Here is a 24,870-nt window from a genome sequence, read left to right on the forward strand (position 1 = left end):
TATATGGTGTTTAGGGGGAAACTAGCAAGCTAACTTTCTGCTAACTTCCACCTCCATTAAATGTAATAAATTCTGTTTTCATGGATGCCTGGATGTTAAACTTAATTGTTTCACCTGGTATAGCAGCAACACTGATCATTTTATTAAAGATGAAGGAATTTAGACAGTTTGTATCTCTTAGTGATGCCACAGTGTTCATTTGATATTGGGACCTGGAGCGGAGTTTGGACACGGAAACTGCTAATGATGTCAGACATACAGGCCGGATTGAACTGAATTTATAAATTCCCTTGGAATCATACAGTTGTCTTTTAAAAATAAACAGGAAAATGTGAAATTCAGTTCTCTTATGTAGCCCTCATCCATTTTCCACATTTTAATGATGCCATAGCTTGCAGCTTTGGCTTCTTTCCTGTGCTAACCGCTTTATTGTTGTTAACTGATATCAGTTTTGTTAAATAGGAAACAGAAAGTGAGCTCAACTGCACAGTGGACATGTTAACTAGCTGAAAGTTTATAGAAGAAACCCACATGTCCACACCCACATCACCTGACTCAAAGGCATAAAAACAGACTAGCAATGTATACTAGTTCACATCCCATTTTATGAAAGTTTTGGACAGGACAACATACTGACAATTTGTAGAGGCTTTTGGGCATTCAGAAAATACAGTCTGCCTTCAATGTGGCACTAGGGAATGTCTTCAGCCAACTAACAAGGGCATGCTCATCAAATTTCACATCAGTTCAGTCATGAGATACTGTTTCCTGTGTATAAAGTTAACATTTGGCCTAAGGGTGGAAGAAAAGGAGAGACTTCTTCCACTGAGAAGCATAAAAGTGCTTTGAGGGAGACACTCATTTTGTACAACTAGGAGTTCTTATATGACTCTAACCAAATAGCAGTAAAGCTCCCAAAGAGGAGTTCTGTTTTTCTGATGAATCATCCTCAGGGGACCACTAATACCTACAAATAAAAATATTTATTTGCTTGTTTTCCCTTGCACATCATATCCTACTTTCTGCTTGCTTCCTTTAGTGATGGGATTACAGCTGGTCCTAAATGTTGAGCAGCACAGCAATGCTACAAATAGCTTTATGACCCCAAATGTTGTGATTTTCATATGATAAACATTGTCATACTTTGTTTAAGCGTTGGTCTAAATTGCTCTCATAATCAGACCATGATAGAAGAGAACTTAGAACAACCTCATCAATCCCATCCTCTCGTGTGGATGTTTGTTGATTGCTTTCATGGGAGTCGCTTATTAGTTACCTTTATATGAGGGGGGATATCCCAAAGCTTGGTGGATTGGTGGATTTTTTTTTTCTTTTTAACAATGCTGAACACCAGCTCTATTCCATTTGTTTAAGATTTTATTTTCTGAGGTCTGAAATCAGGTTAGAGTGGGCTGTAATGGTGCTGAGGGAGCTGTCCTGATTACCCACCATGCCTTCCAAAAGTAATAATGTCTGTGCTCGAAATATGAGAAACTGCCTCCTATAAGTGTAAATGAAATTGAATTTCCTTTGGCAACCCATAAGTTGACTACAAAGACAGTTTCCCCCTTGTATTTGCAAATTTTCTGCAATATTCCCCTTAATTAAGTTTTCTGCATTTCTGTTCCGCACCATTATTTTACATTAAATATAGTCCCGTTCTGTGTCATTATGGGCAAATAATGTGGAGCTGTCACAGAGTTTAATCAGCATCATTAGCTCTAGTGTGTGCAAAACTTCGTTAGACCTTAATGGACACCATCAAACGTCTGTCATCCCTCAACACCTGCCATCACACTGCTTTAAGGCTATGGTTCTTAGTGCTGTTGTTCCTTAGAATATAATATTTACAGTGTGTTGGCTGACTGTTGAACCTTCTTCTGGGTAATTAGCCACATCCATGTGAAACATGAGTGCGATGGGAAAAAAGAAAAAAAAAGAAAATGTTCCTGTAAGCTCTCCTATGTCCTTGGAACTTTGCTAGGTGAATTCTGATTATATAATCAAGAGTGCTTTCTAGCAAACACCAACAAATATCAGTGAGCGCCATTAGCATTTGTGCTTAAAATATATAAATGAAATGAAAACAATCAGAGCGAACTTAATTGCGATCCATATTCAGCGAGCCAGGCAGCAAAATAACAACACAGCAGACGCCCTCTGAAGTAGCTTGGCAAGGGTTTTTATTGTCATGTAACTGGCTTTCTGCATTCATGCTTTTAATAATACATATTTATTAAATAATGGATTTTTATTGTGGCCAAATGCCTCATAATGGTCTGTTCTGAGCTGCTATCCTTAAGCGATATTCTGAGCGATGCACGCTGTCTTTTACAGCACTGCTGTAGGTACAGTGTCAGCTTGTGTACCCACTTAATATAAATGCCCATTAGCATCTGCACTTTTCCCACAGATAGATTTAGTTGGTGGGTAATTAACCCTGAATGATGCTCATAAAGCCATCTGCTATTGTCTTCCAGCAACAACTCTGTGGTGAAAAGTCAAATGATCAGTGATACCATCACGGCCTGTCCACATGGATACTGTCACTTATTTTGGCTGATTAGAGTTCCATATGTTCTGTGTGAGGATAGATGACATGAACGCTATCATACAGAATATTAGGCTAACACATGTTACTTATCAAATTAATAATGGCTGTTTACCTAAATAAAACATTAATGCCATTAGTAACATATATATTTACCTGTCAGTCAGTTCAAAGTCGCTGCAGTGAAAGAGGCCTGTATCTCTGAAATGCCATCCAACCTTCAGGACCTTAATTTCACATCCACACTTCTTTGCAGGTTGCAGATTATGATACTAGCACAAGATGGCAGCGTCCATTTCCAAGATACTGGTATAGTGGGAGGAAGTACTGACACGCCATACGTTCAATGCAGGCACCTTGTTATTCCCCATCTGGTTCATGTGGACTTTAACTGGGAAAACAGTCCTAATCTGCAGGACCTGTAAATGCTGCTGCTGCACCTTTTTAAGGTGAACATAAGTGCTCACTCCTCTCTCTACTTGTCTTGTTTATTTATTTATTTGTTTATTTAGCAGACGTTTAGACTTGTTCTACAGGAAAAGCACAGGTGGTACTAATCAATTAACAGCAACCTAAAAGTCACAGTCATAACTTCATTCAGAGGAGCTTGAAACTGAAGCAGCTAAATTGGGTTTAGTCCTCTCCCTCTTGCTCTGTCTTCAAACCTGTGATTTCCCAAACTTCCTTTGTTAAAAGACTTGTAGCTGCCCCAGGTAAAGAATGATTAACTTATTTATGTTTATCCTTAGGCAACTTAATCATTTAAATGAGGCTGGGGAAAGATCATAGTCAGGATTCAGGGCTTGCAAAATCACTAGCCCGACGTCCCGGAGCTAGCGATATCTCCGGTTGGGCGACTAAAATCTATCTCAGCCCCGCCCGTCGGGCTATATGATAACCCGACAGGCTATCATATAGCCACTTGGGTGGTTCGAGCCCTGGTTGCTCCAGTCTCAATGCCAAATATCTTTGGGCAAGATACTAACCCCTAATTGCTATCCATGTGAATGATAGATAGAAAGCACTTAAGGATAGAAAAATGTGCATGGATGGATGGGGTAACCCATATGGAAAAGAAATAGTAAAAACTTATATGTGATTACTCATGAAAGTGACCACTTTCATGAGTAAATCATATAAGTAAATCACATGATTTACTCATGAAAGTGGCCACTTTCTCATTACTTTCATACATTGTTTTAGTAAGTATCCAAAACATACAAGTTTCATTATATAATTTTTCAAGGGATCTTATATCTGTTTTCACTCTTATATGCTTTTCATACAAGTTTCACACAAGACAGATACAAACTTTATAAGATTTATATATATCTTTTCCATATGGGAACCTTTCAGCACTGTGGGTGCTTTTCCAAATATGGATGCTCTCAATTCCAGATGTTTAAGCTACCAATCACACCCCCACAGCCCATCTGTCACTCCTAGTGGAATTATAACAGGAATCCGCTCTGAGCCCCTTCTTGTTTGCAGTGGTGATGGACAGCCTGGCAGGCTGCTGGAGTTTGATGTTTGCAGATGACACTTTGATCTGTAGTGAGAGTAGGGAACAGGTGGAAGAGCGCCTGGAGAGGTGGAGGCATACATTGGACAGAAGAAAGGCAATAGAAGCAAGACTAAAATATTTGTGTAAATGAGAGGAAGGGGAGGAATGGGTGGAAAAGTTAAAATGCAAAGAGTAGACATTGTGAAGGTAGAAAATTTCAAAATACCTGAGGTCAATCATTCAAAGCAACGGACGGTACGTAAGACAGCCAGGTTGGAGTGGGTGGAGATGAGTGTGAGGGGTGATTTATGACAGAAGGATAGCAGCAAGAATGAAGGGGAAGGTTTACAAGCTCGTATGGTTTGAGACAGCTGCAGTGAAAAAAAGACAGGAATCTGAGCTGGAGGTAGCAAAGTTGGTAGCTGAGATGGTTGAGACATGTACACAGGAGCCATAGAGGATATACTGAACAAAGGATGTTGAAGATGGAGCTGCCAGCCAGGAGGAAAAGAAAAAGACTTCAGAGGAGGTTCATGAATGTCATGAAGGAGGACATGTGGAGGCTGGCTGTGACAGATGTGTTGGAAAAGCTGATATGTATCACCTAAATAGTAAAATGTCTCAGTTGAAAGAAATGACATGATATCTATGCTTGGTTATGAGCAAAAATTGGTATATAGGTTTGCAAATCACTGCAATCTATGCAGTTTATGAGTTTATGTAACACTGCTATGTTTATCAAGCTGTTCAAGGGACAGCCTTGTGTGAGAAAGTTGTGTGTAATGTTGGTCTTAATATAGATGCAAACCTTTTCAGCAAAAAATCCATTATCCATTTTCATTAAAAAATATTAATAATATTGCTTGCGTTGTCTTCAGAAGTCAGCAGTCAGAAGTACAAAATAATGTCTGGGATAAGGCCTTTTATAAATGATGACACCTTGATGTAAACTCACATACTCACATATAGTAATTCAATTTAATTCAGTTTTATTTGTACAGCGCCAAATCACAACAACAGCTGCCTCAAGGTGCTTTGTATTGTAAGGTAGACCCTTCAGTAATACATACAGAGAATAACCCAACATTCATATGACCCCCTATGAGCATGCGCTTTGGCGAAGGAAATGTGGGAAGAAAAAACTCCCTTTTAACAGGAAGAAACCTCTGGGAGAACCAGGCTCAGGGAGGGGCGTGGCCATCTGCTGCGACTGGTTGGGGTGAGAGAGGGAAAACAGGACAAAAGACATGTTGTTGTTCATATAGTACAGTGGGAGGATCTCTATACTATAAAGCCGGTATGCTCATGTACTGTTAAATCCAACATTAACTCACATATTAATTCTGTTCTCCACCAACTGAGTGTAAATATGTATATATATGTCTCTACTGAGGTAGGAAAATAAGAGCAAACCCATCAAACTGAGGACTGTGAAATCAATGTTTTAAAAGATGGCAAAATGCTCTATAAAGCTAAAAGGGACTGCTCAAATGTCCAAGACAGGATTTTAATTAGATAGGTGTCGGTTGGGGTTTTTAATGTGTCTTGTACTACTATCATTACTGTTTCATTTCTTTTGACATGTCCATTAGACAACAAAAGAGTAAATCAAATATCACAAAACTCTCAGAGGTAACACAGAAAAGTTAAAGCCATACATTCACGGTTGACACTGGGTTTAAATAAATACAAAGTGATACACAGACAGTACTAATTGCATTGGTAAATGTTGTTAATTTGGAAGCAGAGTCGTGGGTGCAGGGTCTAGACAAAGGGACAGATGACTGGTGAAGACAAAACAAAACACTGCTGCAAGTTTTAATGAGGCAACGGGGGACTGCCCATCAAACACTCATATCTCAGATAGAAAGTACAAATACCCACATATGCACACACGCTTTAGTGCACTATGCACACACATATGTACACAACAGGAAATAGAGTCGTGAGTGCAATATGCAACACCCACAAAGAACCTTGCCATACAGAGGTTTAGCTGATTTGCTGCACCTCTGATGAATTCTGTCTTCACCAAAACATGCCTGTCTCAGACCCGACTGATGAGCTTAATGGGTCAAAAGATTAAGCCCAATATTCCCCATGTCAGACATGTCAATCATAGCGTGGTGAGCTGCATTTACAATGTTACAGCAATATCAGAGATTACGCTGTGAAATGCAGGCCTAAATACCCCTGCATTACACCGCTGAAATATAGACCTAAAAATCCAAGATTATACTTCAGTGAAATAAAGCCTTTAGGCCTAATCCATATTCAAAGTCTTGTCTCTAGCTGGGCTGTTGGCCTCTGTAACCTAGTTCTGATGGCTGTTATTGGGGAAAGCTGCTTTGTACTGGTCAGTTGTGTGATGAGGGCTTGGACACGGTCTGTCAAGTTGACCTATATTTGGCTGCCTGCCCTGTCTGCAAAATTAAAAAACAGATCTTCCTTTGCGTTTTATTCTATAGGCAAATTGGGCCTTCTCCACTTTCGGTTTCAATTCTCTGATCAAGCTTGGATGTACTGTCAGGTTAAATTTTTAATGCTTAATCAAGCCAAAGTAAGGAGAGACTGAACACAGTGCAGGATCAGGACATCCTTCACCATCAATGTAGGAATTTCTAGTGTTGGTGCAGCAATGTATTAGTATGCATGGTGATTTTTGGGGGGAGGGATTAATGCTAACACCACCATGCTGAGGTAGCCCCACTGACAATGCTAAGCTCTACTCACACAGACCTAGGGACCAGTTGGCTGATCGCCAGAGAAAAATGTGCATTGGTGTCACTGGCATGCTTGGTCGCAAAGAAGTATATGGTACTGCACAAAAAAAACCCTCCATTGGATTGCTTTGGTTGCCAGTAGATTGCTGCAGTAGCACATAGTTTCTCTGGAAGATGCTAACTGGTCTTCAACCACTTGCCAACTACTGGCTTAAGCAGTAGTGAAAATGTGAATGTGAAATGCACGGAAGTGAAGTGGTTGGTTGGTAAGGCACAACATTTTGGTTTGTGATGCACTTTTTCGAGTTTTACTCCCACTCAGTGGTTGGTGTGTGTTTGCAGACAAATCTTCATCTTCTATGCAAACTACAGGCAACCCCAGCAATTTGCAAACAAGGAAAACAACTAGGAGGCTTTGATGTAGAACGTTCATTCCTACTAATGTTACCCAGCAAAAGCCAGCAACGATTCTCCAGCTGGTTGAGAAATACGCATCTTTCCCTATTGAACCTAGGTTGCTAGGGTGTTGGTCATGTCTTTAGAACTGAGGCTGAAGTCTGAAATTATGACATCTAGAACGCACAATGTTTGTCACCATCCTAGTTTCTGGTAATATAGTTTCAGTCCATACGGTAAGTGCTTCATTGCATAAATTAGTGGTAGTACATAAAAAATCTGGAATCACCAAAGTCTGTAGGACTTCTGGGGCTTTTTAAACAGCTTGTCTGTCATACAGGTCCTGAATCTATGGAGGAATTCTGACACACTTAAGATGGTGGTTTTGCTTCATATGCCTGCAAACAGGGTCCGTCATAGTTTGGGGCAACATTTCAGCCACTGGTGTAGAGGATGGTGTTAAAATTAATGGAATTATAAACACATAAAATTATTGTCAGATTTTGATCCCCCATGCAGTACCAATGCATACCTGGATTGAAAAAGCGAACACTGGAACACCATCAGTCACGGATTGGCGTCCCCAAAGCCCGGATCTCTAACTTATTGAAGCAGTGAGGAGTCATCTTTACAAAGAACCTTACAAAAGGAAAAAAAACCTCCAAATAAGAGCTTTGAATGTCCTTCAAGAAGCATTGAGAACTATTCCTGAAGTTCCTGAAATGACAAAAAAGCTACCTGCAAAAGTTTAGTTTGTGATGAAGAATAAATGGTAGTTGTAGCAAATAATGACTCAAGCTTTTTAGAATTGTAGAAACTCTGTATTTTGATTTATGTTTGCACATTTCAATAAATCACTGGACCTATTTCCCATTTTCCTAGCAACATAAAAAGAAATGAGGTGTGGCTCAAGAGTTTTTTCCACAGTACCATATTTCCCAAATTTATTTTCAAACACTCTTAGTTTTTAATAGAAAAAATACCCAACCAGACTTCAACTCATTTTGTAAGCCCTGCATAAATCATTTCAGAAGTATTCCCTATGGAGAAAACAGAAATGTGCACTAAGCAAGACAACGATAAAAAGCAGAGATGTGGGGTGATGATGTAAGAGATGTGCAAACATGATGAGTACATCATGGCTGTGCAATCAAGACTAAGCAAATAGATTAGGTAGGCTAATGGATGAATGGGCTTAACAGCGGTAGTAATGGGATACAACTCATAAACAGGCATATGCGGTAAAGTCATAATGCGGTATGAAGAACAGCTGCAGGTCATTGCTCAGATCTAGAAATTCCCAGTAGTTAAAAAGGCTCTGTTAAGTGAACATTGCCTCACTGTTAAAATGTTCATTTGTACCAGTCATGCTGCTGGTGTGAAAAAAGGCCTATTTCCCAAGTATGCACTGCATGCGTGACTCAGCGTGGCATACAGTGGATGGTGGATCAAAGACAACTACTGAAGTGACTTGAATTATCTGTCTTCTCTGTTGAACTACCAAGTCACTGAAACTGCAGGATCTTATTCTTGTGTTCCGATACTTCCAAAAGGAGTTCTAATTTCTTTTCTGCCTTTTTTCTTTTTTATTCGCTGGCCTAGTTTCATCTCCGTCATATTTTAAGAATTGTATATCAGTGCGGAGATTTTTACAAAACAGTTTTCTAAACTCAAGGGTCAGGCTTTATTGTCCCCACAAGGAAATTCGCTGTGTTAATAATCTGTGTTTAGGCACAATGTGGTACTCGGTGTGGCAAAAAAATATGTCCACCATAGACTGTAAGAAACAGATGTCACTCATTGGTTTGTCACTGAACAAAGTGCTCTCCATCATACTCAACCCATCTCAAGTGTACAGTAACTCTTCCTTCTGTGACAGGTGAACAACACTTGTCAGGCACCAGATTTCACACAAATATTTCGGTATTGTGCTTTCTTGCAGTTGCTTTTTTTATAGTACACATATTATTTATTAAAGCAATTTGCACTACTCTCTTATACAATCTTGGTCTTATTTAACTTAAAATCATTTTTATGTTTTATTTTCTTTGTTTGTTGTATACTGTTGTATACATAAAAACTTTGCACCATCTCACAGTATAACGTCCTCACTATGCACCTGCTTTTATTCTTTAAGCAGCACCAGCCATTGCAAGCTTTCCTCATTGGCTTCATTTTTCACCAACATGGTACGGTGGCCCTGAGAGGCCAAATGGACATCAATTTAAGAAAACACCAGCAATAAGAAAAATGCTGCAAAAGCACACAAAACACAATGGAAATAGGAAAAAACAAAACACAAATAGGAAAAATGAAAAGAGAAATAGGAAAGAACAGATTTCCAAAGCACAAGGGAAGTGTTTCTGGGGAGACAATAACCCGACGGACCACTTGCAGGAACCAAAATATGCTAGGTAAGCGTGTTGTAATCTCATGATTCATATAATACTGATGACGGATTTTTAGGCTAATAGTTAGGCTAACACACTTACCTCTCATCTTTTCTTTCCTCGCAAAACCGATACATCCTCCACTTCTTTTAAGTGTCTCCCAGCGCAATTCTTAGCATATTTTGGTTCCTGCAAGTGGTCCGTCGGGTTATTGTCTCCCCAGAAACACTTCCCTTGTGCTTTGGAAATCTGTTTTTTCACATTTCAGTTTTAGTTTTTTCTATTTCTGTTTTCTTTTTTCCTATTTCCGTTGTGTTTTGGGTGCTTTTGCAGCATTTTTCTTATTGCTGGTGTTTTCTTAAGTTGCAGTCCGTTTGGCCTCCCAGGGCCAGCGTAACATGGTGGCCACAGGGGCTGCTGTCTAGCAAATGTTACAGGTTTCTTCTTGAAAGCTTAAAGATGGAAGCAAACATTCATCTGACTGAGAAGGCCTCAGCGACAGCTGCCATGAACCAGGACCCAACTCTGCTTACAGAAACAAAAACATAGAACACAGGAGCGAGATTTCCAGAGGGGATGAGACAAATCATGAAAAGTGGAGGGATGACACTCTGTGATGATGACTACTGAAAGAGCAAAGAGTGGTAAGAGAAGCAGAATAGGCAGGGTTGAGTTTCCTTTTAAATGGACAGTACAGCTCATGCTTTACAGTTGTGCCGGCAGACGCAGAGAGTACAGATTTCAGAAAATTGAGCTGACAGGAAGAATGTGAAGCATGTAACGGTGTCACAGAGCCAGATAAGCAGCATGTTTATGAGGTACAGTGCATCCTCGGAGAAGGTGAGGCTGAGAGAGCTCAGGTGCATTGTAGCATTGCAGGTTCAAATTCAACCCACAACCTTGTGGGTCATCCTCCTTCTGTCACCCTCCTCTGGGTGCTGCCTAATAAAGCAGAAATGTGCTGAAAAAGATGAGCACGCACTGAAACAGGTCAAGTGAAGAGAAGTGAGGGAGGAGAACACAATAGTGGGGAGGCACGAGGAGGAAAGAAGGAGCGAGAGAGATTACGCGTAAGCAGCAAAGTGGGTGGAAGTGAAAGGTTTTGGTTTACAAACAGTGATTTGGGAAACGGAGAGCAAAAGAAACACTCCAAAATGGAAGACACGTAAAGCCAGGTCAGCCATATTAGCAGCCTTCAGTGACCAGAGATTGTTGCCTAGCAGCATGCAAGAATAGTTTTCTCCTCTTATCATGTCTTTTCTTCATATCCCATCAACCTCCTCCTCTTTTCTCCTCACCTCGCCTCCATCTCTCTGCTGTCTTCTCTGGGCTGTCATCCTCACTCTCATTCATTTTTCCCTTCACCCCCCCTCCTCTCCGCTCACAGGCTCCACTTTTCTTACCTCGGCATTAGGCTTGTGCTGCCTCATGCCAGCAGCACAGTTTTACGTGTGTGTGTGTGTGTGTGTGTGTGTGTGTGTGTGCGCGTCTGTGTGTGTGTCTGTGTGTGCGCATTCCTCATTCCAATCCTTTCCCCAGTGTATAAATCTGGCTGATGCAGCCGTTACACCAGCTCTGTGCTGCATCAGGATTACATGGCACATGTGAAGCCCGTGTCCTCCTACGCTTGGTCAAATACAGGATGACACATGGCATCAAGCATGGAATTTGAGTGTGTTTGTGTGTGTGTGTGTGTGTGTGCCAGTCCCTCTGATGCTGGAACTCTGGAAGTTAGACTTGTGATACCAAAATAGCCGCCCAAATATGTGTTCAGACCTTATCTAAGAGGCAGTTACAAACTTTTTTAAATACCAGACGCAACTTTACAGCTTTTTTCTTAACAGTAAAATAACTACAAATGGTTAAAATAAACCTATCCCCACAAAGCTGCATGTCTTTGGACGGTGGGAGGAAGCCGGAGTACCCGCAGGGAACCCACGCAAACACGGGGAGAACATGCAAACTCCACACAGAAAGACCCCGGCCTGATGTTGGAATTGAACTCAGGACCTTCTTGCTGTGTGGCAACAGTGCTAACCACCGTGCCACCGGGCTTCCTCCCAACGTCCAAAGACAGCTTGTGGGGATAGGTTAATTGGATAATCCAAATTGTCACTAGGTGTGAATGTGCGAATGAGTGTGAATGCTTGTCTGTCCTTGTGTGTTAGCCCTGCGACAGACTGGCGACCTGTCCAGGGTGTACCCTGCCTCTCGCCCTATGACAGCTGGGATAGGCTCCAGCGCCCCCCGCGACCCTGAAAAGGATAAGCGGAAGCGAATGGATGGATGGATGGTTAAAATAAAGGATGAAAGTGAAGCTGCTAATTTACTGTTAAGTCTACATTCCTGCTCTCAGCAAGGACCATGAGCTGTGTGTAGCATCGGAAACAATATGTGGATACATGCACTGGAAATGAGCTTGCTCTGAAAGGTAGCTGGGCTCTCTTGTTCATACAGCAGAGGCTCAGAATGGTGCACATCCACATCAAAAGCAGTAGGTGAGGTGACTCAGGCATCTGACACCTCTTAGGTGAGGTGTTCTGGCCCTGGGGAAGACCGAAGACATGGGAAAACCTCAGTGTAACCCCAAGAAAAGCTGGAGGAGCTGGTTAGGAAGTCTCACCTCTGCTTAGACTGTTGAACCTGCGACCCAGATAAGAGGCAGAACATGGATGGATGCATATTATGAACCGTTACCTGTGCAGATTAGCTCTACAGTAGACGTGTTATGTTCGATCTGCTTCATTGTTACTAAATCTATATCTTCTTTTTATTTTGTGAGGAACAAAATATTGTAGCACTCTTAGCAACACATTATAGCACGACCTGTGACTAAGGATAAAACTCCCCTCTAAATAAGTGGAAGTTTTATGCATTTTCTTTGAAATTACAGTGTAAATATATACAATATAAATGGTAGGTATGCTATAATAAAAAGGTAACAAATCAGATTTTTAAAGGAAACAAAGAAATAATTATACCGTAAGTAAATTTGACTACAGTGGTCCCTCGTTTATTGCGGGTGTTACGTTCTAAAAATAACCCGCGATAGGTGAAATCTGCGAAGTAGCCAACTTTATTTTTTATTATTATAGATGTTTTAAGGCTGTAAAACCCATCACTCCACACTTTATACACTTTTCTCAGACAGGCATGAACATTTTTACACTTTTCTCTCTTGTTTAAACACTCTCAAAGTTCAAACCTTCTTAGAAAAATAAGTCCAGTATTATAGAATGAAACCAAAGATCAAAACCTGTTTTCAGGTCCAGAACATGGAAATAGAACAGCTGCGAGAGAATCAATGGTGCAGAAGTAGAGGAAGCAAGAAGATTGAGTTGAATAAAGTTTGACTTACCTGACTGTTTTGTTTTGCTTAATGCGCCTTATAATCCTTTGACATTGACACTGTTGTGTTTGCTGTCTTCTGCTAGCGAAGATTTATGTAAATTTGACAAGCTGAACGCATTCTGTGCTGTACAGGAGACACAGCACCAGATTGATTGAAAATTGTCTACAACCAAGCAGGACGCTGAACACAATGCGTTGTAAACACACAATTTTTAAAAATGTGTGTCTACAAAATTTGATTCTGCATTATCTCTGTAGAGTATGCTCCCTCTTCTCGCTGGCCTACATTTGTTTTGCTCCCGTGCACCTGTCCTTGATGCGTCACTGCCCTTTTTTAAATGCATGCTACAATAAGCTCTAGCTACCTATGACCTGAATCTGAAAAAGTCAGAAAGAAAATGCAAATAAAGAGCGGAGCAGTAGTCTTTTAGCAGGTTTTGTCAGTGACCAAATAGATTTTTTTCCAAATGGATTTGTTACACAGCTCCACATCCAACCTCCACTCATGTGTGCATGACGAGTGTAAAAATTATGTCCCACTCTAAATGTTGGGATGTCAGTGTCTAATAGTAAAAGACTTGCATGTTCCCTTGTTTTCCAGGAGGTATGCCAGTGCCTGAGGTGGCGTCTGACACTGCCAGCGCTGCTACCATGTTGAGCCCCGTCCTCAATGCCTCCAACGGAGACGGCTCCGAGTCTGAAACCACCTCCGCCATCCTCGCCTCAGTCAAGGAACAGGTTAGAAGTCCGTGTGTGTGAATGTGCGTGTGAGCGTTCTTGCGAGTGTGCGTGCGACGTAAATGGAGGGCTGTCACAATTAATGAAATATGATCACCAGAATGTAGTGAGGATAATTCCCCATCCTTTCGGGGCGAAACAAGCTGACGGTAAACAGTAAACACAAATGATGGAATGCCCATCTGAGCTAATGTGTCACAAATATGTCACCACATTTTGATCTGTTAGGAGAGAGCCTTGGGCTACAGATGCTCAGTATTATTTTTGAAAATACCCTAATGCAGTAGGACGCATCATTCGCCCACATTTTGTCAAAGTCTGAGCAGCTTTGTTGGAAATTCTATGTGTGACTAAGCATCCAGCAGATTTTTTTACAGTACAGTCAAGATTGGGCAACACAGCTGGACTGTGTTTTGTGTTGGTTATGCATTAATGAAGGCTAAAGACTTTAATGATTTTTTATTTACAATCCCTTTTTTGAATACACTTAACTCAGGTATGCTAATTTTAAATTGTACTGATTTAGTTGTATATATAACAGTAAGTCATGTAATGTTGTGTTATAATTATCAGGCTTTTAATACATGAGCTTGTGTAAAGAAAAAAAATACTGCAAAAGACAATGAATTTGAATAAAACACATGGAAATAGAAAAAATATAACCAGAGTTATATACAATGATACAGAGATACAATGAAAGTGGACCAAGATATTCACAAAACAAGTTTTTTTTAGGGAGACATGATAGAACAGATGCAGAAGTGACAGATGTTATTAGCCATTTACTGGTAGCTACTGCGTTATTGTCTCTCCAAAAACACTTCCTTTGTGGTTTGTGAGTTTTGTTTTGCTTTTGTTGGGGGTTTTTTGTGAGATTTTGCAGTCTTTTTCTATTTACTGCCCTTTTTTTAAACTTGCAGTGCATTTGACCTTTCAGGGCCACTGTATGTAATCAACCAACCCATAACCAAAGATAAATGTGATAATACCTTAATAAGCAGGTTTCAAAGAACTGGTCAGACCCGTGAATATCTATATCATAATTTTGACTAAGGTAAGAAATGAAATGTCTTGAGGGAAGCACGGTGCCACAAAGTTCTACACATAGAGGCTTTGTTTGGATTTATTGTTTCCCCAACTGTTGAAAAGGCCAATAGCACTGGATTTATTTGGAATCGTGCAACAAAAGCTGGGTAAATACTACACTAAACAAAGTTAATTCTTCAGATCTAATCTGCTTTGAACTGTCAAAACAAACACTTGGTGCATTTCAGATTCGATGCTCATTATTGCAGCTTATAGTACATTATGTTACATACAGCATATGCATCAACACAGGAGTGTTGGGATCCTAAAGAATGAGACAAGAAACAGAAGAGTTGAAGGAAAAAAACCCTTTCTATTAGTTATAATGCTCTTGATGGCAAGTTCATACAACAAGATGTATAAAGCAGTAGAGTGCTAAGTAGAAAAGCACTATATGACTCAGCCCATTTACACGTTTGAATTCATGTTGGGATATTTCTAATCCATGCAGGGTCAAAATTATGCATACAGCCTCAAATATAGACATACACTCATTTAAATATTTTAATAAGTGGCGCTGTTCTTCAATGTCTTTTAACTTGACAAGGCCAAGACCTATTAACTTCTCGTTAGTGAGCATGATTAACTACAACTGTTAATTTTTCTTTGCCGATTAACAAATAGCCAGAACAATGGAAAAGTTCAGGGGACTCAGTGATGATCTAAGAAGAAGAACTGAAGATTCTGAAGTTCACACAAGTTTACACAAATCGATGCTGAAAAGATAAAAAGAAAGCAGGCTAACATTAAGCTTGGTCTTCCCAAAGCCCCAAACTCAACTCTACTGAAAGTTTGTGGATTCTGCTTAAAATGTGGGTCTGTACAAGGAAACCAACCAATTCAAATAGACTGTACCAATTCTGAAGAAGGGTCGTCAACTATCCAGTCAAAATTATGTTATGTAATTAGATGACTGCCAAAGGGTCTAGTCACGGTGCAATGTTTTAGGGTACATTTAACCAAATATTATTTGGGTTGTATGTATATATTCTTTGTACAGCAGCAGCAACCAACCTCTGGGCCACGTACCGGTCCGTGAGTTGTTCGGCACCGGCATAGCTGGATTGGCCATTTGCCCGGTGGGCTGATGGTGAGTTTTCAATTTTATGGGCGGATGTTTTTTTGTTTGTTTTTTTGTAATGGTATAAACAATGAAACGTGGGGATTGGCTAATGTGTCATGATCAACTCTGGGCTTGACCAATTACGGCCGAGGAGGTTGGATGGAGACCCCGCCCCCTTGCTTGGGCAATAGCTCTGAAAGCAATCTTATCACAGACAAACAGAAGAAAATGGTATTGAGTAGAGATGGCACGATACCACTTTTTTATGTCCGATACCGATACCGATATCATAAATTTGGATATCTGCCGATACCGATATGAATCCAATATAGTGTTTTTTAATCAACAAAACTGTTTTTTAAAATATCTTGCTGCATTTTGCAAGTCTGCAAGTTCATACTCAAGTTTAAAACAACAACTACACTAAAGCTATTCTGTTATACCTGTATACAAAAAAAATATTTCATAGTTCAGCAATACTGATCAATCTAATAAACTTAAACCTACACCATCCTCCCTATTCTGGTATTTTAAAGAGTACTTAGCGTAAATATTAAGCAACCTAACTAATAGGGTTCCAACTCCCAGCAACAACAAAAATAAATAAATAAAAAATAGGGAACCACCCCTCACGCTCCACCTCATGATGCTTAATCGACGTAATCAACCTTAATTTGATGCAGTGTGAAAAAAAATGCACAGAAATCAATTATTTTTCAAGAAATATTAAATAGATTCAACATCTTTCTTCAACAAAATTGCAGACTGCACAGATGGTACCTTCCCAAAGGAAAAAGTACTATAGCTTACTAGGGTATATATATTAGACTTAATAGTCACTATATACAGTAATTGACTTCTATTCATTTTACATCAAATTAAAACTTTGTGTGTCAGATAATTATTTATTAAAAGCTAGACGTTTTAAATGAGAATAAGAAAGAAAGGTATGTCTTTGTGCCCCCTTTTCCCAGTTAATGCCCTATCGGCCCCCTTGGCTAAACTTTGGTAGATCCGCCCCTGCACAGTTACCAGCGTCAGCTACGTAGAAAAAGATCCTGGTGTAGAAAGTAATATTAAATAAATTCTAACAACAGCTTATCAAGCTTAAACGTGCTGCTGTTGTTCAGCCGCTGGTTTCCTCTTTCTGGTGCAAAGTGGGCCAAAAACAAAGACGGACTCGCGACAGAAAAGCCGATCAGCTGATCATTTAAGCAGTTTCACGATTGAAGTAGCAGCCGGAGAGCGAGAGGCAGTCGCTCGTTAAGCTTAACGCAGGAATGCTTTACAAACATTCAGAGATGGACTTACACACTTGCTTTACTTCTCTCGGGATAACTTTGTCGGAGATGAAATGCCAGGTTGCTAGCGAAGCTCCAAATGCTATCCAGACCACAGGTCCCGCATGCCACAGCCGCTCTATCACGTGATGCATACTGCTCCGACATGCTAACGTTCTGAGGTGAGTTACGGCGTGTTGCAAGTTTTGTGAGGTGCTTTCGTGATATTTAATGGATCGGATTACATTTTTTATTTTTCTCCGATATCCGATCCAGTCATTTAGGTCAGTATCGGACCGATACCGATACGTAATATCGGATCGGTCCATCTCTAGTATTGAGATGAAAAGGAATGCAATTTGTCCCATACTTCAGCTAGAATGAAAAAAAAGACACAAAGCTGAAGCTATTCTGTGTCTTTACGCTGTCAGCTGCCTCTTCTTCTCTCATTCCCTCCCCCTCCCTCTCTTGTCAATCATGAAACTGATCAATGATCGGCTGATCGGCTTTTCTCTTTTGTTTATTGTTCACTTTGCGCCAGAAAGACGAAACCAGCTGATGTTGCGCTAAAAAACAGCAGCACATTTAAGCTTAGTAAGCTGTTGTTAGAATTCATTTAAATGGTAAATGGTAAATGGCCTGCATTTCTATAGCGCTTTACTTAGTCCCTAAGGACCCCAAAGCGCTTTACACTACATTCAGTCATTCACCCATTCACACACATATTCACACACTGGCAATGGGAAGCTACAAGCTTAATATTAATTTCTAGTATCAGCTGATGTTTGTTGGAGCCACAGCTGTAAAGCTGCTGGTCATGATGTCGGTTTGGATATGTGGTGAAAGGGAAACATGAAGATGAAACCAGGAGATGTCCTTACTGAATCATCAGAGCTGAACAGGTGATGGAGAAACAGGTTTACCTTTTAGGTGACGTGAATGAGTTGAAGGGAAGTTATGAACTGTTTCTGAGAGACAAATAACACCAGGATCCTTTTTTTACTTAGCTGACAGCTGGTAACTGTGCAGGGGCGGGTCTAGTAAAGTTATGCCAGGGGGCCAGGTAGGGCATTAACAGGGAAAGGGGGGCAAAGAAATACTTTTCTTTCTTATTCTCATTTAAAATGTCTAGCTTTTAATAAATAATTATCTGAATCTTACAACCAAAGTGGTCATCAGATGTAAAATGTATAGAAATCATAGATAAATACCAACAAGATAGTGTACATCACTGTCACAACAGCGTTTGTTTTCATTTAAAGGCTTTATGGCTTTTCCTATAATACCTGGTGGGCCGGTCTCCATGACACCTTAAAGGTCCGTGAAAATATTGTCGGACATAAACTGGTCCGAGGTGCAAAAAAGGTTGGCGACCACTGGTGTACAGTATATTGAAGCTGTATGTATAATTTTCACTGTGTGGATTAGAAAAAAATCCTTAAAAAAAGTCTTCAAAGAAATCATTAAAAGCCCCCAAATTACCATAACATTCATGCCTATGACAAGTGTATATCAACTCAACTGTAAACATCCAAAGTGGGGATGTTTACTCTGCATGGAGCTGAACAGAGGAAATGTGAAGAAGCCAAAGATAGCTGTTAAAAATGCTGAAAGCAGGCTAAGATAATGGATTGTTCATGTTTTTCACTCAGTGATTTCTGTGAGTTACTACAACATCCCGAGATCCATTCCTGATCTAAGTAGGTCACGTAGACTTGGACGGTCACACACACGTAGGTCGTGTACACACACCTACACACAAACTTCCACATCATCTAGGGCATGGTAATGGCCTTCTGATGAGAAGGTGTGAAAGAAAAAGGCAGAAGAGAAGGACGTGTCAGCTGTCCGAAGAAAGTGAAGACAAACAAATAGTTGCTCACTCACTCCTCTTCATCCGACTGCACCACGGTGAAGGTTCGTTATTCCTTAAGCCAGTCATTTGTCACTTCCTTTCAAACTTGTTTTTGCATTGTGCCATTTTTCACTACGTTTGGGCCGATGCCAGTGTTTGTTACCAGGCACTAAAAAACCCACGTATTTTATGAAACAGTGTGGGTGCCCAAACTTCCTGTTTGGTTCATAAAGACAGGGTCAGGCATGAGAAAAAGCTTCACCCACACTCTCACACACGGACATGCAGTCTGCAAAAAAAAACCCAACAGCCCACAAACACATGCGTTTACACACTGCCAATCAAACTCTTTTGCCTCTGCTGACTCACACCAGGAGATCCCTGCTGCTGTTTTTCCTTCGTTTCCTTCTCCCCGCGTGAGATTGATTAGCCATTCGACGTTGTATTTATCACATCTGTCAGCTTTTGTCCTTGTATCGTTCATCATCTCTTTGCTGTCACCACATCTGCTACTGGGGAAAGCACAGTGTGAAGTCTGAAAGAGTTTGATTCTACTGTGAGACATGGCCTATTTGAGAAAGCTGACATATTGTCTTATTGAATGACAGATCAAGTGAAAGTAGCTCAGGGTATTGATTAGCTGTCTTTTGCTTACAGCTTGGTAGCATCTGACAATCCAGTCGGTTCTGAAATATCAAGTTGTGAATGTGCATTCAGCAGTCATGGATCTACAACAGCAAGAAGGCCACACAAGGTTTTGTGCCAGTGTGCAGTGTGTAGCAGTGCTAGCTTATAAACTTAGCACTCTACTATGGGAAGCGTAATATTTTTTCTACTGATAGCATTTTTTAACAAGGGATTGATTGATTGATTGATTGGATTGATTTACACTATGCTCTCTTTAAAGACACAAGACTTATTCAATATGCTGGTCTAGAACTTCCTCAGGATCCCTCATACTGTAACTACTTGGCTCTGAAAATACATATAGTTTCATTCATACATACATAAGAGTTACCAACTTTTAGAGTGTGGCCATGGGTTTGGCCATCACAGGTGTCATGACTTACAGTATATCGGGATTCTAATATGTCAACAAAATCAAACAACGTCAAGCGTAAAGGCCTTAATTCCCCAGAAAGTTGTGAAAAAACTATACAAAATTCAGGCATTTTCGGATCCAAATCAAAAGTTTTGTTTTTGCAGAAAAATTGTCCCCAAACAACACATTGTGACAAAAATAAAATCGACATAACCCAAAAACACAGGATCCCAAAACAGAAACTCAAAGGAAAAACCCTCCAATGTAGTAAAGACAGAAAGCAAAGACTCAAAAGGAACAAAAGTCACTATGAGATTATTAAATCCAAAACTTCAATCACTGGAGTAAATTGAACCCAGACAGGCCCCCAAATTCAAATATATTCACAACAAATCCTAAAACAAAAAAGACAAATCCTGGGACCAAATCCAGAACAAGTCAGTGTTCATATATACTGTATGGTACACAGTTTTTGTGCTGTTAATGCCAGAGGAGGTTACTGAGTCAGCAGAGTGACTTTTTACACACTATGATACTCGGCACTCGGCGATGCTGCGCTGTAGCTTATGTACTGTGCTAGTTTGTGGCTGTGATTCTTAAACACTTCCTCTTTGCAGTAAAACCTCTCAGAGTGGATCAAGGAATATCCAGGAGGGAAAAAATTTCACAATCTGACTTGTTACGCCAGTTCCATCATATCCAAGTGGCAACAGTGCTAACCGCCATTATATTACACAATATTTTTTAAAATTTGAATGAGATTATACTTAATTTTCACATTTTAAACACACAATTTCAGAAAACTTGTAATTGCAATATGTTACTGTGTTTTATAGCTGATAGCTGTAAAAATAGATATTGACAAAAGTGTCCAGTTTACATGTTTCTTGTCTTTCTTATGAGCAAAATAATAACGTTTAAAGTCATGCAAAAAAGAAAGGATTCAAAATATGAGATTGTTATACACAAACGATTGTGCTTTGGATAAAAAGAAATGTACTATGATGGTTAATGTAAATGTGCTATGTTTTCATTCCTTTAGCAGTCCTCAGGGACAGCCCACATCACATCAGCGGCACATGCAAATCAGATGCTTTGCAGCTGGCCGCATGTCATCATAGTAAATACCCACTGAATCAGGGTGTTGTGAGAATGCCAAATTTTTATCGCCCTGTGCTCATTCGCATTAGGTGAGCGAGATCTCTAATGCATTTGCCTTGACAAATCCAAGATGGCAGTCTCACTGAGCTGACACACAATTACATTCACGTATGAAAACACAATGAAGCTAACAGGCTTATCTTGTTAGAGACCACGACTGCATGCTTTTGCTCTGTTTAGTCCTGAACTGGAGTACATTACAGCTATAACCTTCGTTTCCATTACGGTGGCAACATGACCTCCTGCTGTGTTTTTACAAGCCGCTACATCGCTGCAGCAGAGTTCACATGTTGTTGCACTTCCCGCCTATTCAGAGAAGAAAACATGACAATGCGTTCAAGGATACAAAAACAGAAGCAGTGAAAAGAAGCAGAAATATAGCCAGATTTTCCTCACCTGGCTACATTTCTGCTTCGTTTCTAGGGGATACAAAAATAAATGAAAAGAAAATGCATCACCTTGGCATTATAACTGTTATCCAACTCGATATTTTCTTTCTTTTAGGCAAATTGTGGTGTTTCTGCAGCTTCTCAGTCACTGGATAATTAATGTGTATCATGGTGCTCAGTGGAATTATTCTCTCTAATTGGCAGCGCAGCAGAAAACAGATTTTCTCAGGTCTGACCTACAACTCGTATGAATCCAAATTAAAAACAGTTTAAGCTGCAGGTAATTAAAGGTATACCGTTATTTTCTCCGTATGGCTAATTAAACCCGGTCCATTTCCCTCTCTTCACACACAAGCATGTCCTTATGACAAATATTGAAATATTACCCCCGTTGTACTTTTACTTGATCATGTTGCTTCTGCGTTTGGCAAAATCCACTTTTAACATGCTCAGTTTCAAACTCTCACTCCACTTCTGATTGATATAATGTCATGAGAAAAAAAACCCCTGAGGATTAATAGCTTTTTGAAAACAATCGGCCCTACAGTGTGTTAATTCTGCCGGTTCTGTTATCGGTGTTTTTGCATAGCAGCCTTGTGATAATAATGGGCCTGTCCTCCCCCTCCCCATCCCACTGCTGCTCTTTTCATTTGTTTATTAAGGATTAATTAAGATTTGTTTAGCACCGGCTAACTCATTAAGTTACCAAATATAGTTCTCTTCAAAGTTCGCAGCAGAGTTAGATATTCATAAGAAGCGGTTTCAAAGTGGATCAAATATTTATTTTATTTTACTTCTTATGTAAGGAGGCACGGAGAAAAAGGGAAAGCAGAATATTTAAGGGCTGAGGAGGGAGGACAGGAATTTGTATGTGCTCCCACTACCACTACCGTCACCACCACCCTGGGCAAAGTGTTGGCACATGAGAAAGTCTTCTATCTAGTCCTATTTCCAGCTGAAGGAAGACTCCAGGCCACAGCATCATAGTATAAATAGGAGCAGTCTCGCTTCTGCTGTGCAGTGCAGTTACCTTGTATATGTGCATCCATACTGAATAAACTTCCTGCAAAACATCGCCCCCTGCAGCCTATGGTGGACCAAGTTGAGCTTTCTGGTGATTCTATTGGAAGATCTACCATCAGTTTTAACATCAGCTGCTTCATTTTTGATAAGAAGAATTCTTTAGAATTAGAAATCAAGATTTTTCCATCAGCACCTAGACAGCTTATTAAATAGATTACAAACACCCAGCTTTAATCCAGTTCGGAGATTTTTTTTCTTTCTTTTTCACATACTTTGGTTGTAACAAGTGGACATTTGAGGTATTGTTGCATTTTTTTCACCTCGAAGCAGTCTGAACATTCTCCTCCGACCTCTGGCATCAACAAGGTGATTTCACCAGGCGAACAGCCGCTGGATATTTTCTGGTTTTCAGACATTTCTCTGTAAACTGTCAGCAGTTTCTGAAATTCTCAGATCAGCCTGTATGGCACAAAATCTCCAAAATCATCTCTCTTCCCCATTCTGGTCCTCAGTTTGAACTTTATGAGGTCATCTTGACCATGCCCATATGGAAAAGATATATATAAATCTTATAAAGTTTGTATCTGTCTTGTGTGAAACTTGTATGAAAAGCATATAAAAGTGAAAACAGATATAAGATCCCTTGAAAAATTATATAATGAAACTTGTATGTTTTGGATACTTACTAAAACAATGTATGAAAGTAATGAGAAAGTGGCCACTTTCATGAGTAAATCATGTAAGCCTTTATATGATTTACTCATGAAAGTGGTCACTTTCATGAGTAATCACATATAAGTTTTTACTATTTCTTTTCCATATGGGTGTCTACATGTCTAAACGCACTGAATTCCTGCCATGTGTGCGTTACCGAGCAGTTGAACAGGTACATCCACACAATAGAGTTCTGGTTTTGACTCAGAGCTCAGATTTCTGTGACCCAGTGAACCTGTGCATTGTTTTCCTCTCCTCTGGTCCTGCCCACTCCACCTCAGCCCCAAACTCAGTGGATTAAAATTCCTAACAGTAAAAGTATTAATCCACTTGACTTAAGAGTCAAGAAGCAGTTCAGTTCTTGTTAAAGGTACAGACCACATGTAACGTGCTATTAGACGGATTAGCAGAGCTCCTTGAAAGGGAAGAAAACGGAGGAAACAATGAGGACATCCAATTCAAGTTAACCTCACAAACTAACAAAGTAATTCAATGATTTTCTTTTTTTTTGGCTGTGGAATTAACACACAGTTAATAGCAGTGTAAGTAAGCTGTTTACCATGATGAGCAAACATGTGCAGCTAACATAGACACACAAATAAGCCCACTGTAATTCTGTTTACTTACACATTTCATACAAAGAGTTTAGCTTGAGAGCATCACTCTTACTCCAGCTCTATGTACCCTGCTTTAGTTCATAGAGCTTGCTGTGTGTGCTCACAGTTGCATAATCGCTGTCTGCAAGAGGAATTTAGTGAGCCGTTAATTTGTGGGCATTTGAAGGCATATAAAGTATTTTTGCACGTATGTGCGCTTTTCGCCTGTGGCTGTTAGCTGTCTCTGGCTTAAAGTAGAAAACGATGAGAACAGAGGCAGAGCGGTGCATTGTGGGTAGACAGGAATGGCCAAGGGGCTTTTGCATTTGGCAGCTCATGTCTTTGCCAACTTTCTCACCGCTACCTGCCACAGAAAGAGAAAGTTTGTGACAAGGGATTGATAGGCTTGGGTTTTGTGTGTGCGCGCACGCAGTCCGGCACTTTAGACGTGACTTGTGGTGTGCTGTATTATGCAAAAGGAAGGCCAGATGGTTGAAACTGCAAAGTAAAAGATACCACACTTGATATTTGATGAGTATAAGTCTAGCAGTAGATGCTGATTACATACAGCAGTGTAACATGTGCTGGGATTTAGCTCATGCATTAAAGAGCACAGAGCATTTCTCTCCACATTGCATGATCATTTTGATTTAATGTTCTCTACTGTAGACAGTGGGGGAATAGTTATTTGATCCCCGGCTGAATTTTGCTCACTTAGAAAGAAATGAAGAGTCTCTAATTTTAATGGTAGTTTAATTTTAATGGAAGGAAACATAATATCAACCAAAAATCCAGAAAAAAAAACACATTATGTAAAAGTTCTACATTGATATGTACATCATTGGATGAACTGAATTATTGAGTCATTTTGTTTTTCCTAAATGTTGCAAATATAGTTGTCATTTTCTCAGATAAGGGATATCTGCAATTGATTGTAATCTGTGTGCCACATGGGATCCCAGACAGTTTTGAGGAGCCAGAATTCTGGCTGATTTATACACGGTCAAA

At 40.0% G+C, this 24,870-nt stretch overlaps 1 protein-coding gene across 1 annotated transcript in view; it reads left to right on the forward strand.

Moving 5' to 3' along the window:
* The window catches only part of ctnnd2b (catenin (cadherin-associated protein), delta 2b), a 240,464-nt gene that overhangs the window by 32,934 nt on the left and 182,660 nt on the right, over window positions 1–24,870 (forward strand). Inside the window, exon 2 of the mRNA XM_085378966.1 lies at window positions 13,517–13,653. Coding sequence (XP_085235092.1) covers window positions 13,522–13,653 — 132 coding nt within the window. The 5' untranslated portion in view covers window positions 13,517–13,521. The remainder of the gene's footprint in view (window positions 1–13,516; window positions 13,654–24,870) is intronic.

Source organism: Diplotaxodon limnothrissa, linkage group LG18, assembly GCF_057381915.1.
Source record: "Diplotaxodon limnothrissa isolate DT_005_m linkage group LG18, D_limnothrissa_male_GT1.1, whole genome shotgun sequence".
NCBI lineage: Eukaryota > Metazoa > Chordata > Actinopteri > Cichliformes > Cichlidae > Diplotaxodon > Diplotaxodon limnothrissa.